At 31.8% G+C, this 21,063-nt stretch overlaps 2 protein-coding genes across 2 annotated transcripts; both read left to right on the plus strand.

Annotated features, from left to right (window-relative positions):
- LOC132942140 (zinc finger BED domain-containing protein 5-like) lies at positions 1 to 1,671 on the plus strand. The gene is made up of 3 exons (XM_061010449.1): positions 1 to 159; positions 250 to 1,015; positions 1,196 to 1,671. The coding sequence occupies exons 1-3, from the start codon at positions 1 to 3 to the stop codon at positions 1,669 to 1,671; spliced, it is 1,401 nt and encodes a 466-aa protein (XP_060866432.1).
- A 2,364-nt stretch (positions 1,672 to 4,035) lies between these two features.
- Positions 4,036 to 19,756, plus strand: LOC132941203 (beta-1,4-N-acetylgalactosaminyltransferase bre-4-like). Its single transcript, XM_061009145.1, has 7 exons — positions 4,036 to 4,988; positions 7,038 to 7,106; positions 7,206 to 7,431; positions 10,684 to 10,922; positions 11,638 to 11,858; positions 15,276 to 15,398; positions 17,035 to 19,756. The coding sequence occupies exons 1-7, from the start codon at positions 4,848 to 4,850 to the stop codon at positions 17,333 to 17,335; spliced, it is 1,320 nt and encodes a 439-aa protein (XP_060865128.1). The 5' UTR covers positions 4,036 to 4,847; the 3' UTR covers positions 17,336 to 19,756.
- Positions 19,757 to 21,063: the final 1,307 nt, after the last annotated feature.

Raw genomic sequence — 21,063 nt, forward strand, 5'->3', positions numbered from 1 at the left:
ATGAGACAAGAAAAATTAACTTTTTTCAAGAAGTCATTGCAACAACAACAATGTGTTATTTCAGTGGCAGTATCACAAGATGCAGCTGTCACAACTGCATCATACGAAATTTGTTACATACTCGGTAAGCATATGAAACCATTTACTGACGCCGAAATTGTGAAGAAATGTTTTATAAGTGCTTCTTCCTTACTATTTGATAAATTTAGCAATAAAAATCAAATAATATCGGAAATTAAAAAAATGCAGCTTTCTGATTCTACCTGTATTAGGCGTATAGAAAATATTGCAAAACATATTTATAACCGCATCATCGAAGACTTAAAAAATTGTAAATTTTTTAGCTTAGCTTTTGATTCTAGCACTGATATTGTAGCCACATCACAATGTTCTATTTTTGTTAGATATTGTACTGAACATAATTCTATTAATGAAGACTTTTTGAAATTCATTCCAATGAAAAATCAAACTAGAGGCGTCGATTATCTTGATGTGATAACTAATTTTTTTGACGACAATGATATTGATATTGAAAAATTGGTTTGTGTGTGCACCGATGGATGTCCATCGATGACCGGGTGTGAAAAGGGATTTATTTCTCTGTTGAAAAAAAAATATAATTTAACAAATATCTTGTCATTTCATTGTATTATTCACCAAGAAAACTTGGCAGCACGCGTCTCTATTCCAGAAGTAGATTTAGTGATGAAAAACATAATAAAAATAGTTAATTATATTCGAGCAAATGAACTCAATCACAGAAAATTTAAAAGTCTTTTAGAAGAAATGAACAGTAATTATAGTGACGTTCTTTTACATACTTCGGTGCGTTGGCTAAGTAGAGGAAAAGTTCTTGAAAGGTTTTTTACCTTACGATTAGAAATTACTGCATTTTTACGACAAAATGATAAATTTGATAAATTTGATGGACTTGAAAACAATAATTGGTGGTGCCTTTTAGCTTATATGTGTGATATCACAGAAAAACTTAATGAGCTCAACCGCGGTTTACAGGGTAAAAATAAAATTATTTCGCAGATGGTGAATAAAGTTTTTGCTTTTGAAGAGAAACTGGAGATCTATTACAAGGAAATACAGAACAAAGTGCTACATAATTTCCCAACCCTTATAAAAGCTAAACAAGATGATATTATAATTTCTGAAACAAATAATATAATAATTTTAAATCATTTAGCTGCCTTATTCAAAGAATTTAAAAGAAGATTTCAGGATTTAAGAGCTGTAAAGAATTGCTTTTTACTTATAGAAAATCCTCGGCACTTAGAAGTAACGAGTATAACACAATTAGTTGCATTGATTGTATCTGAATATTCAAAAGTGTTTGATGAATTTATTGAATTAAAAAATGATACAAATCTCGAAGCTATTTTCAAAGAGAAGAGAGAACAAAAAGAATACATAGAATTTTGGAATTTAGTGCCAGGAAAATACAAAACCCTACAAAAATGTGCCCACTTTTTGATGACAATGTTCACATCAACATATCTATGTGAAACTTCATATTCAAAAATGAAATATGCAAAGAATGTGTACAGAAATCGGCTTACTGACTCACATCTTGACGACTTGTTAAGAGTAGCATGCAGCAACTACAAACCAGATATGTCCAAAATAGTGAAAAAACTATCTCAATTTCAAAATTCACACTAATTAAATATAAATATTTAATTAGTGTGAATTTTATTAAGTTTATTAAGAATAAATATTTAATTACATTTTTATTATAATAAATTTTCAAATGTTATACAATATACACAATATATAAATTTATTTTTAGTTTTTTTTTTTAATTTCCGTTCTATTCATTTCAACTTGCGGCCCGCGTAATATTTTAAAATATTTTATGTGGCCCAAATAAAAAAAAGGTTGAGTATGGCTGATCTAACTGAATACAAATATACAATTTACTGTAGAAAATAATATTATAGTATTATAATAGAAGTATAGTGTAATCTATAACAACGAACCATAGGACGCCATCTGCCGATTATTCCATTAGTATTCTAGACCATTATCTATTAAAAACCAAAAATATAATGATAATTAAAAACACAAGATGGCTCACATGAGGAAACTCTCATTAGATGAACATTCCGAGTTAATAGTTATTATACTATAATTTTAAAACAAACTTTTACAATGTAGCGTGAAAAATTAAAATAATATAACAGCAAGATACATATAAAACATTTTAAAATCATAAGACAATACTATTAACATTAAAAACTCTTGTGAATAATACAAAAAAAACCCCTCTCGAACGAGAAGTGAATCATTCAAAGATAATATAACAGACCACGTTTTAAACAACTCACGCACTAATGAAGTATTAATTTATTTGTACTTACTCCTATAGTCCTATTTTATCAACGTTAATCCATCGTAGTATTAAATATTTATTAATTTTTCGTTTACTAAAACCCAACTTAACAGGACAGGTACTACACCATTACGGTCTTCGGTTGTATTTTGGAAAACAAATATAGAAAAAAAACCGGACACAACCCATACGGCTGTGCAGAAGACGAGTGCACCTAGTGCCTGACGCCAGTGGCGGTTCGTCAGGGGAGTCTTTGAGACGGCGACTCCCCGTAAAGAAAAACTAGTAACGCAATAAAAAAGTTTGAAGAAAATTGTATTATAGTCTATACTCTATAATATATGTATCCATTTTGAAAATAATTATTATGGTTTTCGATGTTAATATTGATAATATAATATTTCGTGTTCTATTTTTACATTAATGATGAGAAGACGGGTGTCAATAATAAAAAGGCCCGAGCACAAAGAACGCGGTCTGGTGTGGCTCGGGCCTAAAAATAATACGGGCGAAAAATTTCGATAACGACGACGGTCGTTAATATTCGGGGATTCTGTCGTTCGAGAGACTCAATATTGTTTATACAAATTTCATATTCACGACAAGGCGGGGGTCGGGGGTATGTTGTATAGATGTTATTCAGTTGAGACTAGTGATGGGCGGAAACGACTATTTGATACTACCGACTATTAGTCGGTTTTCATCACGTACTACCGACTATTATTCGACTAATATATTGTATTTATTTTTCCTAGTAATGTTTATGTTTCTTGTTATATTATTATTAATTTTGTTATATTGTTGAATTAAAGTAATTCATGCTAGTTTGCAATCAGTCCAATAAAAATCAGTTGAATAATAAAAAAAAGTCGAATTGAATAACGATAATAAGTTAAATAATAAAAATCGAATAATAATAATTAGTCGAATAATAAAAATGAGTCGAATAATAATAATTAGTCGAATAATAAAAATGTTCGAGTAACTAAATTAGTCATATGGTAATTAGTCACTTTTGCCCATCACTAGTTGAGACTAGGGTCTAAGACTCATTCAAAGTTTCTGCCGTTCGCATCGCGGACGTCACGTATGGGTATCATTTCGATTTTCGCTTCCAAGTTCCATTCGTCCCGTGGTTGCCACCGCCGCAGAATGCAGACTCTTGTTATTATTATTATTTTTGTTGTAGTGCACCTCCCCCCCCACCGTGGTCACACATTTTCGACGTTCACACAATTTTCGTGTGCGTGTGCCGCTGTCTGCCGTGCCGATCGGATCGACCGATCTCGAGCAGTTCGCCGCAGAAAGTTAGTAATCAGTACACTCATGACTGACACATGAGTTGTTATGACCACGGCTTTAGATAGAATCGTAACGATTCAATCGTTGCATATCGGCCTCTACTACGCAATGTTAGACCGCAGTGTACGCATAGATGATAAATGCGTATTTATTTTTATTATCCATGGGTGTACGAGAGTTCTTATCTAAAATACGAAAAAGTGAACTGCTACTAACGTCCCCTGCGGTTGTTAACTGGAATTACAATATTATAATATTCGCATTTCCCATATTTCCATAAGAATACAATATTGATGATGTTTATGCAAGTAACTAGATAGCGCTACAACGGAACTTTTAACAGATTTTTGATAAGAACAATTAGTGATCGCAAAATAATGACTCGTTGTGCAACCATTCTATCTAAAGCCGTGGCAAAAACTATAGTAAATTATAGTGTTGCAGTAACTATTTACTATACCATTGAGTAAAGAACTATACCAACGATCGGTGGAAAACGGAAATAGTTACCTATGGCGCTTATTCGTAAAAAAAGAATCACTCGATTTTAATACCAATATAATGACGCGATGCACGATAACAAATACGTTTATTTATTATTGTAATCGCCCTGTACACACGTGTTAAGATATTCGCGTGTGTCGTGCTCGTGGTGCGGCCCGGGATTGGTGCCGGTCATATGGCCGAGAAAAATCAATAAGCATGTGCGCGACCGCGTTCAACACTTCAGCGGGATAGTCACAGTCCTCTGTGTGCACGCCGCGGTGTAACAACTGCCAACCGCAATAACGGTATAGCCGCGGTCGGGTACACAGCTATTATAACCGTGTGTAACCATTGCTGACCGACGACGACTGCAGAACAAATCGTATTTCGGTATGGCGTGCTCGCTCTATTCGACATAGTTTTTAGCACCGAGAGCTCGTCCGCCATTCGTCGTAACCCGTACGCGCGCGATATTATGACCACGCCGCCGCCACGACAGCCGCTGCAGTTCCCGTCTCGTCTCCCCGACCGGAAACCGTCGCCGAGATCAACGGCGTTTGCGTCTGCGACGGCACACGATATTATGACGATATAGTACACGGCACATCGTACATTGCGTTATCGATATAATATTATATTATTATTGTTCGTCGGGTTTCGCGTGTCCTCGAGGATCGCGTCCATGTCAGGCGAGCCATGAGGCTTATTATTCCATGTCATGGTGGTAGTGAGAGTGCAGAGAGCCCGAGTATTTCGCTACACGCCGACCGCAAAGATCTGGGCATGGACAGTCAAGGTGCTTCCGTTCGTGTTAGTGTTGCTCGTCGTTTTCGCCATGTGCTTCATAGCCATAACTCGCGTGAGTGTCATTTAAAATAATGATCGCTTATTATGTAGCTGCAGGCGTATACTCGGTCTGCGAACCGTAACGTATTTTTGTTAAAAACGTTCGTAGACGATAGCCGATGTCCAAACAAGACATTTATTTCCACATCAGTGGCGTATTTACGGGGGGTTCAAGGGGATCAATCCCCCCCCTTATAGATTGTATATAATATGCACAATTTTTCGGAGTCCTAACTTAAGGCCTCTAGCTTTAAAAGCGGGGCTACTGGATAAAATCATATCTCCTCCCCCCCTCCCATGACAAAAACCCCTGACGTCACTGTTCCGCATTGCATTTTACATACCGAGCGGTGCGATTGATGTATCAACTATTGGTTTTACAATGACGGGTTTTTTTTTGTGTCCAACCTTTTAAAGCAGTAAAAATTTTTCAACCTTCAACTTTAAGTGTGGTTTATGGTATAAAATTGGATTTAATTGGTAATACCTAATTTATTTTATTTTATTTTTATTTTTTTTTTGGGGGGGGGGGGGAGAAAAGGTCAAGAAAAAATTCCTGGTATTTTTACAAATAATTGTGGATAAAACAAAAAAAAATTACGGGAAAACTGAAAGATTTTCGCTACACCAGTTTTAAAATGGAATAACCATAGATATTTGAAAGATTCACTAAATATATTTATTGGACATGATAATATTAAAAAAAAAAAATGTTGTCTGATCTATTTGACTTTTTGTTGATAACACCTTTGTTTCTAAGTCAAGAAGCTTGAGAATTAGGTTACAGCATTCTCAAGTACAATTTTTATTAAATAGACTTAATTTCTGATTTTGACAAAATTCAAAGTATACAATATACATGTAGTGCCTTCCTGGCGATTTGCGAGGATCAAGCAGAATAAAATTGTGAGGCCTAAAATGTCATTATCGTTTATATAGAGATTAAAGGGGCAAGGGCCCAAATATACTTATAAATCAACAATAAGTTACAAGTCCTGCAACAATATGAATAGTTAAATCAATTAATGATAGAATACATGTCATAAACTTAAACTTAATGGTTAATATATAACAATATCCATACCTATACAAATATAACTATATTTAATATAGTAAAAAAATATAAAATATACTATAAATTAACCTTCCGACTTTTTAAACCAGCAAATGTGTCAATAACATCATTATACTTTAGTCGTTCAGAAATTTCTTTTTTTATAGATAAGATGGTGACTTCTTCTTGAGTGTTTAACTTTTTTTTTTTTATCAAATTCAGCTTTGAAAATTGAATTTTTATCATTAATTTGTTTAAAATTCGAATCTTTCATTCAACGTAAGCCAATATATAAGTACTAAGTAGGTTGTAAAAATTACAACAAATTAATGTTTAAAATATAAATGATACATTTTTTTCCCTGAAATGATACATTTTTTTAATTGTATCTATAAGATCAAGGCCTGTCCAACTGCCCTGTATACATGAAAAATAACGATTTTAGTTAGTTAGACTAGTTAGAGGTTCTACTACTTACATATTAATATATATATATATACACCTATTATGAGTTATAATTTACAATTAAAATTTAAAAATTGCTTTAAAGTTTAAACAATATAACAGTTTAAAAACTAAACTATTCACTGTTCAGTCCCGGTCGACATTTTAAGTGTTTATAACTTTGTGAATATTTTCATTATTAATTCCGAGTACCACAGTGTCCAATTAACATTTTTCAAAGTAAAAAAAAAATTAAACGATGACTACGTCATTGATATACGGTACAAAACTACAAACAGTATATTATTTGCGTATAGTTTTATATCTTTGATGTAGGGTCATTGGACCCCCTCCCTCTTCTATCACGGTATCCCGTCTTGTATACTTGTATCCCCCATATTACCCATTGTATAGATTATTACAGATTGTATAATATATCCTTGTTTTATAATAAAAAAAAAAAGTTTTATATTTTACCGAGTGGATCTAATTCGTAGTATTTTTTAAGCATTGCATATTCTGTGTATCCATCATACGTAAATGTTTGTATTAATCATTTTACAGGCTCCAACTTTACAAAAACGAAATTCTCTGAAGGTCAACAGCTTACATGTGGCAAAATTAAAACCAGATGTAAGTATTATTTCGTAAATATGATATATAGACGTTTATGGCATTTTTTAATTAAAACCTATTTAATTTGTTGAAATAATAATATACTTCGAAAATTAGCCAGCTAGCAGTGCACAGAATAAAGATTTCCAGTTAGAACGTTTGTTGAAGTCGAAGCCACCAAACCTTCACTTGTTCGTCACTCAGTTGAAGAACGAAGCTAACGGATATTGTTCGGGAAAACTAGCAGAATTGCAAAGGAATGCAGAAAAATCAAATATAATTTCAGAACGGTTAGAACCATGTCGACCAAAACCATGGTGCCCAAAAATACCACCAGTGTTATGTAAGCATAATATATTAAGGGCTAGGTGTTAAGGAGTTACAAATTAAAACTAATTAGGTAACTTGTCACTTTTTTTTTAACCACGAACTTTAAATTGAATAAGTTACCTACTTTTGTAACATATATAACGTGTTAACTTCAAGTTAATATTTTAAACAGAAGTATTAAAATTAAGTTAAGGGGGCTGGCGCGTAATCCATTCTAAGGAGTAAAAACTAGGCATTTTATATTTCAGTTCATAAGGGTCTTGTGAATGTGTTGAAAGTAAATGAATATTAGTGTTTGTTATAGTGTGTGTAATTTGTAGTACCGATTACGTTGTATAGGGATTAGGGGCATCATAGTGCAGACCGGATAATATGTACGTCTGTCATTTTACCGTAGGCATGCACATGTCACCATATTACTTAATAAAATTAGAAACATTTGTTTTTCAAAAAATACTGCCAGTGACTTCAATCACTACGCTCAGTAGGATGTTCCGATTTAAATTTTGAAAGCAGATTTGAATTCTCATCTAAATTTACTATGCTTTGACTGTCGTACATTTTAGATTCTGAGCGAAGCGATAAATGTATTGATTTTACAATAATATGTGTTTTTTTTTTATTTTTTTTGTGTCCTGTTTAACCTTTTAGGACAGTAAAAGTGCTTGGATTTTCTTCAATAGTAACTTTTCTGATAGGAAAGTGAATCTAGTTGGTACAATTTTTTTTTTTTGGGGGAGGGGAGAGGTCAAAAGTAAAAATTCCCCAGTAGTTTTCAAAAGCGACATGAAAAACAAAAGAAAAATTAAGGAAAAACGGGAATTTTTACGCAAAATCTGTTTTTGAGAAAATCGATTTTGGTTTTTGGTGTAACTCTAGAACAAATGACCGTAGGTACATGACATTTTGACTGAATGTTTATACTAACATTTTCCAAATATTTTGACTTATTTTGAGCTGTTTATGGACATATTCAGTTTCCATTTTTTTTATTTTTTTTTTTCTACAAACATCAATAAAATTTTATTTGTTGGTTATAAAAGCATGAAAATTTAATACAAGGCTCCTACTATATTGTTACAATGACATTTGAAAAATATGAAAAATCCTTAGTCACATTTTTTATTTATAAGCATTTAAAGTTCAAATATTGACAAAATACCAACAAATCACGAAAATTAGCAAATTATTTTGAGTTTAAAATTCATAAAAATGTTTCTATTTCAATCTAAGATTTGAACATGTAATTCTAGATTATCCATAAGTTTATCTACCTTTATCAAAAAAAAAATGTCTACAAGAAAGTCAAATTAAATTTTTATGAGCGTTTGAAATTCATATTTTTACAACATTTGATATTCATTCATGTAACGATTTTCTTATTTTGTTGTAATTAAAAAACGTATGACTGTAGATACTTGAAAATTTCACTCAATGTTTGTATTAGAATTTTCTATACACTATACAATTTTGAAAATAATTTGACTCGTTTTGAGCTGTTTACGGACATTGTCAGTTTTAATTTTTTAAATTTTTTTTTTCTATAAATATCAATAAAATGTTATTTGTTTGGTAAGAAAGCGTGAAAATTTAATATAAGGCTCCTGATATATCGTTCTAATAGCAGTTGAAAAATATTAAAAATACATATGCACAATTTTTTTTTATAAGCATTTAAAGTTAAAATTTTAACAAAATTTATAATTTAATAATTGTTTTGTAGTTAAAAATATATAAAATGTTCAACTTTTATAGCTAAGAATTGGAAATTGAAAACAAGGCTCCACGTAAATAGGTTATATATAAATTACTTTATTCACAATAATATAATCAAATATACTTGGTAATAGGCTGACTAACCATTTTCGCTCAGAATCGTTTTTCTTATACAATGATATTATATCATTGAATTCAAATTTAACACCATCCATTGCAGTGACCCACTTGTAACCTACTGTAAAGCAGAGTGACATCTACTTACCCACCTTTTTCATATTCTATATCAATGTATTTATTTGAATTATAAATATGATCTATTTTTACTCTTTTTGTTAGTAAATTTCTAAGTAAAAAAAAAATAAAAATCAGAAAAATGAAAATGTCAAAGCATAGATAATTTAGTGACAAATTCAAATCTGCTTTCAAAATTAATATAAGAACATTATATTGGGCGTAGTGATTGAAGTCGTGAGCTATTTTTTCGACCGAAAATTAATCACGCTTCATCCCCCTTAAGTTTTTAAATAAAACATTAATTTATAATTTTGTAGTTTCAGAAATATATATATTATTTGCCTTGGTACCATTGAATACGAGGCCACTAGGGTTGCCTTTTACATTACTGACTGGATGAATAATATAGATCATAGATAATCGATAATCATTGAAATGTTCAAGACTATATTGGACTTATTTTTTAAAATAGAACAAACGTAGAATCGTTATTAGATTGAGTTTGACTTTGACGCATACACGTCGGTGTCCGGTGGACGTATAGTCGGTATTAAATAAAATACCCATTATTTAATATTAATATAATTTAATTAAATACAATAACTAGCGGCCACTTAGATAATAACACGTATTATACAATCAAGTCGCGATATCTCGAATTTTCTTTTTGCAGCCCTTCAAGTTGTGTGTTGACGTATATATATAACTTGAAAAATACATAATTCGAATTTATTTTTATTCCCCTCAAGATTTGAGTTATCAAGACTCGACTGTAAATATATATTTACAATTATAACCATGTGTATACCAAGTGACCCTAATCAGTTTATTTATAAACCATTAGTGACACCACAGAATATATCGATGTATTATTGTGTTTAGTGTTATATTTTGTTTTATAATATGCTACATTCAAAATGCTATAACTCAACCATTAGGTTACCATCTAAAAAAAATAATGAAACGTTCTTCACATTCGAAAACTAGTTAGGTTAGGTTACCTAAATATAGAAAGAAAAATAAATAGTTGAAATAAATATGGATCAATGGTCATTCTTTAGTACCTCGATTAGTCGATTAACAAAAGCATTACTGTAAAAATTATACATCTCTACGATGAGATATTATATTATCAGTTTAATAATAGAATTAATTATATACCTATCATATTTTTCGAATACGGATATTTCATATCATATCTACCTAGTGTACCTACCTATACCTACCAATAATATGGTTAGGTCATAACCGGTGTTATGTGTTATAGACTAAAGTAATTAACTAATGTTTTGCTTCAATTTTAAAATTGTAGACGGTGCTGAGAAGTTGGATAGCGTCGCCGTTAATATGACCGAAGAGGAGATCGTGGACGCGGTTGGATCAATGGGCGTGGGCGGTTCTTGGGCACCGGATGATTGTAAAGCCAGACACTCGGTGTGCATCATTATACCATACAGGGACAGAAAGGATCATTTATGGACATTGTTGTACAGGCTCATACCGGTGTTGAAAAGACAACAGTTGGATTTCAAAATATTTGTCGTCGAACAGGTACACAAAATATACGAAGCGAATGATGTCGTGTGACTTGTATAGGTACAATAGGTACATATTATGAGTATTATCGTATATATATAGTATGAGCATGAAGTCAGAAGTGTGCTGCAAATATCTTATCTATTTATTATTAACCATTATTAGCATTTAAACGCAATTTGCATATTATTATACATTAATTATTTGTCGAGTATTTTTTTTTACTATTTTATTATTATCCTGCAGCTCGTCATCACGAGTGAATATTACGTGGTTGAGAAATCTACCAAGGAATTAGAGACTTATAGATTTAAACAAAATTGAATAAAAATCTTCATGAATTATAGTTTCCATTAAGATAAACACAAATCGTTATTGTTCGGTCTATATTATAAAATTAAGAGCAACATTTGGAGAAATATTTATGTTCTTGTAAATTTTAATAACATTTATTGCTTGTTGGTATACATGGTGCTAGTATAGGTACACGGTACATCTAAATATTATATGATTTATTCCAAATATTATATTGGTTTTCTTTTTCATCATCACGACGACATAATATGTTTTCTGTCATTTCTCATACGTGAAATATTAACATTATTATATAATATACTATACGTTGTTTTTACCATACAAATATTGTTTAAGTAGTTACTTGTTAAAAAGTGCAGTATAAAAATGTATTATATGGACTACTGCAATAAAAAAAATGTTTGTCTGTATATAGGTCAGCAATGCAACGTTCAATAAAGGGGCAATTATGAATGCGGCTTTTTTGACGATTTACCGTACGTACGGCCTACGTGCTGAGGGTGATTGGCATAAAGGGCTGTACGGCTGCTATGTCTTCCATGACGTGGACATGTTGCCAGAGGACGACAGAAACATGTACAGTTGTCCGGAATTTCCCAGACACTTGTCGGTGGCCGTCAACGAATTTAAATATCAGTAAGCATAATATAGATACCCTTAAAATACGTATATTACTGTCCATATTGTGTAATATCAAATTATCGTCATAGGGTTACATGAAAATTCAGTTAACGCATAGGCCGTATGTGTTATAAAATAATATAAACTGAAACACTGCAATTATATAATAAAACATTAAAATAAATAAATTTAACAAATTATAATTATTGCAGTAATTGCATTACCTATACAAACTAAATACTGGACAAGATAATTTATATTTAATATTATCATTTGGACATTTAGCTCTCGTCACTGGCTATTTTCTTCCATTTTTAACATGATGCAATAAACTTGCACTAGTTGTCCTGCGCTGCGTTATCCGCCCTACATTACCTATTTATTGTGTTATTTCGGCTCATTATTGTATTTCATTTTAATCGTTCCAATTGAAAATTATATTCGCTCAAAATGTAAAAGTACATGTCTTGAAATTCATCTAAGTTTGTTAAAGTTTCGGCCATTGTACATATTGTATAAACACATAACATTTCATATCAATTCCATGGGGTTATAACTTATATAGCTAGTATAACAGGATAAAATGACTAGTTGGGAGTATGAAGTTTATTGCAAATTATTAGAAACTATTTAATATTATTTAAAATTCTGACTAACCGGAATTCGTGGTAGTATACTATAGTATAGTACCTAACTATATTACATTGACATACAGCGGAGAACGGGCGTCATAATACAGGGTGATTCACCAAACATGCTCTCTTTTTATTCTTCAATAATGCGGGGTTTAACATAATATGATTTTTGGAGTAATTAAATATACCAAGATATCATATTTTAAAATTCTCGAGATTTTTTTTTCTACCTATACTCAAGGAGTGGTCTGTGGAGATACAAACTTCTGTTTTCAAATAATAACCCCCCGCCTTTTCTATTGTACATTTTTTAGTGAATAATTTTTCTGAATATTTGGATGTAGGCATCTAATTCAAAATTTGAATAAGTAGTTTTTGAGTTACTTACCATTGTGTATTAAAGATAATAGATTTGGGAAAAAGGGGCTATGGAAATTATTTCAACATTTTATTTATTTTAAATTAAACTTTTATAATTAGTAAATTTAACATAAAATGCTTGTATAAAAATTGAATATATTTGAATTGCTATTATAACTACTTAAGGAACCTCATATCAAAGTTTCAAGATTTTGACCCATACAAATTTATTAAAATATAGGTGTAGGTAAAATTAAATTTCAAATGTCAATGAATAGTTGAAAAATAGTCATATAAACATTTGGTGAAAATTTAAAGTACCTACGGTTTCCGAGTAACACCGAAAAACAAAATCAATTTTGTCAAAAAGAGGTTTTTTGTAAAAACTTCCGTGTTTTATTGAATTTGTTTTGTTTTTCTCTACGCTTTTAAAAAGTACTTTGACCCCCGAAGTACCAACTTTCTTATCAGGTAAGATGCTGAAGTTGGAATCGAAGCATTTTTACTTCCCCAAAACGCAATGAGAGACACAAAAACATTTTTTTTTAAAAACCACACAATATCATATTGTAAAATCAATACATTCATTGCTTTGCTCAAAATCTATAATGGGGAGGGGGGTGAACATACTTGGTGAATCACCCTGTATATAATAATATAGTAGGTAACATGATATATAGTACCATAATAACTAATAAGTGATAGCCAAAAGTCAAAACCAATGCCCTCCGAGAAAATATCAAAAACATACGAAAGCCTTTTGCAGAATTACATCGAAATGCGGCGCAAGTATAAAACCGTCATTGATTTTATCAGCGTGCCAAAAATACTTTCCTACGTAATATAATATTATCCACCCTACATTCAAGTCTTATCCTTTATAAATACCCACGATTGGTTTTATAGTGCACTAATATTATAGCCTCGTTATTAAGGTTGAACAAACACGAACAAAATATATGTATAGGTATCTAACCTTTAAAAACGTATAAATAGTGGTCTCGACGTCGTCCCATTAACAATCTATACACTGTCCGTCTGACGATGACGTCGTGACGGGTTTTAATAAAGTGTATACAATATGTGCATAATATTATACATTTATATAAGCTCTCTTACTAATTGGCGTCGGATAGTAAACATTTTATAGAAAAAGCAAATATAGGATTAACGCCCTCACAGACTTTCGATATTAGCATATAGAATTACATTATTCAATTATTGATGTATTGCAGGCAGGTATGTTATAAGTATACAGTATTAATATATTGTATTGGTTACTGTTTAGAAATAAATGTTATATAATCGTTAATCACGCAATCGGGTTACTTCCGAATATAACTTCAGAATATATAGATAGGTACCTACGTGGTACGACACAGTATACATATAAATTACGAGTCTATATTATATATACCTATTTATGTGCGGGAAACGGATTTTTAAAAATTATAATTTTTTAACGAAACGAATCTCAAAAAATGAACTTATTTTTATGGTTTTCAAATTATATTTTTATTATCTCCTTCTGTAATGAATCCTTTTTTCCGATAAGAGTTTTGAAATTATAGCGCCATGGGTATATTTTAATTTTAGGTACCACTTACTGCTTAGGACTCGGGTTCGGCCGTATACTCACAAGTGGCCTAAGGTCATACTACTCCTCGAGAGTAGAGATTTTTTGAATCATGATAGAATACTGCACATCAAAATTAGTTAAGTATAAAGTATAGGCAGTTTTTGAATGCATCGAGGACAAACAAAATATGCGCTGTCCCACGTACGCCGCTGCAGGGGCGCAATTTCAATGAAAAATCTGGAGATGCTAAAGCCCTTTTTTTACATGTTATTTTATGGTTATGGAAATCAGCCTAAAATGTAAATTAACATGAACAAATTTGGGGGGGGGGCTGAATTAAAAATTCGGGGTGATAAGCACACCCAACCCTCATAAAATTGCGCCTACGCGCCGCTGTCTCTTTATAATATATTTAATACTCTGTCCAGCGAGAGAACATGTCCCATAAAAATCGGTTCTTCTCCACATCCCTACGCAACTATCCCTGCCATAGTGGAACCGTTGTCGAAGGCAGGGTGTCGAGTGGAGATGCGCAGAATTGGTGAGTTCTGTCGCTGGACAGAGAGTATAGGATGGTACAGATGACTACAGCGTACGTAAACTCCTATACCTAATTAAAACAATTTTGTTTTCAAATAACTCATCAATTTAATAGGGATAATATATGAATTTACAAATACTGTACGATATTAGATATAGGTAATCTAAAATGGTTAAAAGTATATTATTATTCTTATTCAGACAAAAATATTTAAAAAAAATAGATTTGTATCTACAGTTATATTGTATATCATATAGGCTTGCCTATTGCGTAGTGTGTACCCACAATATAATTTTTTATCACTTACAATCTTATAGATTACCTTACCACAAGTTGGTGGGCGGCGTGTTCAACATAAGACCGGATCATTACTTCCTCGTCAACGGCTACTCGAATCTGTTTTGGGGTTGGGGTGGTGAAGACGACGATATGGGATATAGGTAAGCACTTTATATGACATAGGTAATCATATTATATAATGCAGATATATGTAAAATACTAAAATGTATGTTTATAACATTGTATTATAACAATAATATGTTGTATGCTCATTACCTAATGGCGCAACTATACAATTGTTTTCAAGAGGGATACCATATAATATTATATAATGACAAAAGTACGATAATATATAACGTAAACCGACAAAACCGATGACGCGTACAATTATATTCAGATATTTAAGTTGTGTATATGCGAATGCGAAACGATGTAGGTATACCTGCGAACGTACATTTGTGATTAATATACGTTTTACGTCAATATAGGTGTATACTGCTCATACGAGAGAGGGCTCTCTAAACACCCTAAAGCCCCGCTCCTAAGTCGTGCCATCGTAATAGGTCTTACCTACTTGGCTACCTGTATATAATATGATATGCGAATATAACGTGAGTATAGGTACGTGACTACGTGAGGTATTCACAACAATCGCCGATAAAACGCTGATACACAATACTGAATACACATACACTATGTATACCCTTATAATGGTTTAACCTATTTCGTATAGGTAACGAGATTTCCAACTATTGTTGATATATAATTGTATTTGAAAATAAAAAATATCGGTTGAGTTTTGAGTATTGAGTATTGAATATATTTTAATGTTGTCGTATTGTTTGGAGTATACTAATTGGCTACTGCAATGACGTTGTTAAAATTTATTCCCTGAACACGCAACATTTTCAAGCAATCAACTTTAGGTATATACGTTGAAGAGCAGTATGACAATTTAGATATGTATCGACATAATATATTACGCCAGCCTAAAATTATGCTAAAATACAGAATTTTATTACGTAAAATGTATACATATATACTTATTATCGCGTGATCTAAATAACGCCACTTAAATTACGCGTTAAAATTTTAGCTAATTTAATAATTAAATATGCATATTATATGAATTATACATCGCGGGTTTATGAATAAAAATTCAAAAGTGCGTTGTGTATAAAAATAAAAAGTATGGTCTATCATTATCCGTTATATTATACAATATATCTACAATGTCGTCGAATAAAATTAACAAAATATAAATGTATATTATCTACTCGTAAAAGCGTTGGTGATCGCCGCCCCGTCTGTAATAATTACATACACATTCACAGAAGTACAGAATAAATCCCCATGCTTGTTCACCCCCTTTTATTCATTAATAATGTATTCGAAAAAAATCATCTGCTTAATAATTTCCAATAAAATCGTGGTTCAAATTTGAAAAAAATGCGTTTGAATCAGCACATCGTCGTTATCGATTTAAAAAAATTTATGTACCTACTTAGAATTATTGTCATTGAGTATAATTAAACATTTTGAAAATCAGAATTTGAATAATTTCATTAATGGTATTGAGCGTGTTTGCGGTGAATCATTCTGCAGCATGCGTAGGTTAGGTTAGGTTACCTAATCTAACCTAACCAGAAATAGTATTTCACCGCGAACAACCCACTTGCATCTCCGCAAGGTCGTCACCCCTCGCTCACCCCATATTATGTCGTCCTGTCAAAAACTGCCTATACCTGCCCGTAAATAAAATACACATTACTATGCCTTGTCTTTTCTACCCTGCAGGTTGGAACAGGTCGGCTTGCCGATCACCCGGCCGCCCGAGCGGTTGGCCCGGTACACGATGGTCAAGCACGTGAAGCGCAAACCTCTCGCCCACGCCGTCCGACTCAAGTTAGTGCACACCAGCCAGAAACGTTACAGGGCTGACGGGCTGAACACGCTCAAGTACGAAGTTTTCCGGGTGGACACCGAGAAGTTGTACACCCGGATACTGGTGGGTGTCGGTGACATGCCCGAATACGTCCGATCGTTCGAGGTCGCCCGGCGGACCATCACCACGGTGCAGAACAAAAGGTGGAAGTGATCGAGCACTATATTTAGAATAATATAATATATAATATTATGCCGTAGTATATGGGTACGTTCATTAATTGGAACGTCGGTAACCTTACCTAGTATATTCGTGTTGCAGTGTGAATATTTCAGTGCAGTTCATTTATTTATTTTTTTAATGACGTATTATTATCCCGGTAAAATAAGGATGCCATTTAAGTCACATAATATCGTATATAAAAAAAATAAAATTGCACTTAAAAAATATTCACACTTCATCATGCAGAACTAGGGTTACTATTATACTCCGTTTAATTAACACACTTCACTTTATATGACCCATATATTATACGAATATGACCTTATATATATTTTATATTTCTGTAATACTGTTATAGTTAGTGTATACCATGCCGCGTATAATAATTATATTATATACATACCTAATATAAATATATATAATATTATAACGTGCAACGACGTGACATAATGGGTGAGGTCCAGTGGTCCTACAATTTTTTTTTGATTAGTAGAAACATTTATCAGTAAATAGTGGCTCTAATATTGTATCAAGAATGATTTTGTATATTTTTGTTAAAATATTAAAAAACAACTGTGGACCCCCCCCCCCACCTATTTGTTTTCAGTCGGGGTCTTTTTGATACGTACGTATTGATATTATGATATCGTTGAGTATATAGATAGTTATTATACATATATAGAATGTAACAGGCCCTATCCTAAAGATTTTTTTTTATTTTTGTCCAATGTACAGTGGGATATGTGTTGATGACTGATACTCTGAAGAGGGGGTAGTAGAGGTAATTCTTAAGAGCCACGCAGTGCCGTGCTAACTCTCATTGGTGCCCTTGGGCAATTTTATTTGGTGTCCCTAATAAACATACATGTTTAAACATTTTCCGCCCTTTAAAATGTTGCAAGTCTGGCCGCACTAGGGCACTTGCCCTATTTGCCACCCCCTTAGCACGGCTTTGGAGCCACAAGTGTTTATTATTTTGATATTTTACGATACAATATCATTATCATATCATAATATATAGGATTACGAGAATGTTGGAATTGGAAAGCTTAAAGTTATCTTCGTCCCTTCGGTCATGAGATTTCCAAACATATACGGTTATAATATTATTATTATTATTTTAATTCGTATTATAGCGGCGCAGTGGTTATGTGAATCGAAAGAATAGGCAGGTGGTACAGGTTTAGATTATTATATTCTGACTTTGCCCACACGATCGTTAGCCAACTGCTTACCGTCCACTTTGGGTTCTATTCGGTTTGTTGGAATAAGGCCTGTTACATATTATTATATTATTACAGTAATATTGTTTTATAATACTAGTGCTATCTATACTCAACATTATACTTGGTAGTTAGTATATTATGATAAGTACTTTATAAGCCGTGGATACAGTATATCTAATTACGGCTATTCTTATCTGCGTAGTAGGTATACCTAAAAATACACACTGTTATGCTATTTAAGTGCGTACACATAAAATGTAATCTTAAAATACGAATATATTTTAATATATTTTAATATATCGTATAGTGTATAAATGTACACTATACGATATACATAATATATTTATTATTTATTTTTGTATAGGGTTTTTGTACCTGTTGAAACTCGTATATAACTATTAAATTATTATGTAATGTAAAATGTATATACCTATCACCTATAATCTGTATATTTTATATTATGTCGTAGGCCTTTTGAAAAATTCGACTTTTTAACCAAAGCCCATTGCAACGTTTGGAATAAATTTTAACTATTTATAAGTATTTTTAGTTCCTCCGATTACATCGGTTGATTTTTAGGCCTATTATTGCAACGACATGTTCGGTCTTTTGCGGAAATATTTGTAAAATATGCTTATTTTTTTTTTTTAAACAGAAGCTGACAGGTATAATTATTAAATAATATTAATCAAGCTAACAATATGTCTATAGATGTATTACCAATAGTAAACGTGAATGAAATAGAAAAACCTTATTATTAATACTATTAAGTTATTATCAAACATTCAAACAGTATTATACGTATCATATTATCACGTATATGTACTGCAGTTATTAAATTACTACTTTTTTGTTTACTCGAATACGTTGTTTTCTCATTGTGGCTATTGAATAATAGTATTATAATTCCTACAGTAACGGACTGTCCCATTGCAATAAATGACCTAAAATGTACACGTTTTTTCCAAACGAAATGCGACGTACATATTATTATTATTATTATAATACGCCTATTATACATTATTATTATATTCGTTTGAATAAATCGTCCTCCTATTATTATTATTATTATAATTAATAATTATTAACTATTATAGTTTGGAAACCGTTGTTGAATTAGCATATAAACAGAATATGTTTATTGAAATTATGTTATTTTTAATATATTATACCGTGTTCTTTAATATTGTCATGTATTTGTTATTTAAACAAACATTGAACATAAATCGGGAGCTGCAGGGGGGCGTATTTGACAGTTCACCTCTTGGTGACGGAGGAGGGGGCGGGATGCAATAGAAAAGAAGGACCGTAAAAAGTAAATATGGTATATGCATAATAATCAAAACACAACTTTATTTAAAGAATAATATTTATATTTAAATTCATTGATGCTCGGAAATCTGTCGATTTCGACATCAACACATACTGTGGTAGGATTATACCTAAATGTTAAGCAACTATTTAATAATCCCAAACTCGGTGATACCGATTATCATCATTAAACCCCACTGTAAAGGCAGTATAATTATATCATTTTGATAAATGTTTTATCTTTTTAGCCTAACATTGCGTTTATTTTCGGCCTTGGCCGACATGGTTAGAAAGAGATACCTGTGTGGCTGCGTTTAATGTGTATGTTACATTTTCTAAAAATTTTGTTTTCATTGTTGTTAAAAAAGAAATGCTAATAAGATATGATATAATGTTTAGTCTTTAGTGATGAAATATTATTGTTTAATTATTGTCTGTGTACGTTTATGTAAGACCCGCCCACATTTAGTCGATACTTAAGTCTTAAAATAATAAATAGTATATGTACATACTCTGTGTGGGGTGGTCCTTAACCGTGGGGCTTTGGCTTCGTCATTTGGTTATTTAGTTTAAAGTGTTCCAGTAAATTTTTTGTTATAAATACACGTGTGGAAAATAACAAAATATATCGCGATATTAACATGAAATGAGACAAATTATGGACTTTCCTTATTCCTTGCTTGTAGTTTTTTAAAAATATTTATCACTAATAGAAAATTCAGAATAAATCATTGATATTTGTGTTAGGTACCTATATGATTTATTTATAGTGAAGACATGTGGCACACCTATTTACCTATATATTGAGAATGTGTATTCAAATAACTTTTATGTGATCTCGATTACAAATTATCAATTAATGCGGTTCAACCAACGTAATTAGTTTTGGTGCAACAACCAAGTACCTATGTCCGGACATACCAGATTGTTGCACCGAAATGTAAAACCAGATAAATCCATTTTTCTGATATTACCTGTATCTAATAAGTAATAAACGGTCAAACGGACTTACCCATTTGTTGCACCGAAACGTGTAGCAAATATTCTTTGTTCTGCAACCACAATCATAAACGATTTCACAAAACGTTGACTTACCTGGTTAGGTTAGGCAGGTACTATCGTCGTAAATATACCGTTTAACTTTTCAATTTTCCAGATCTTTGAATTATATATGTACTTATA

The sequence above is a fragment of the Metopolophium dirhodum genome, chromosome 3 (assembly GCF_019925205.1).
Source record: "Metopolophium dirhodum isolate CAU chromosome 3, ASM1992520v1, whole genome shotgun sequence".
Lineage (NCBI taxonomy): Eukaryota > Metazoa > Arthropoda > Insecta > Hemiptera > Aphididae > Metopolophium > Metopolophium dirhodum.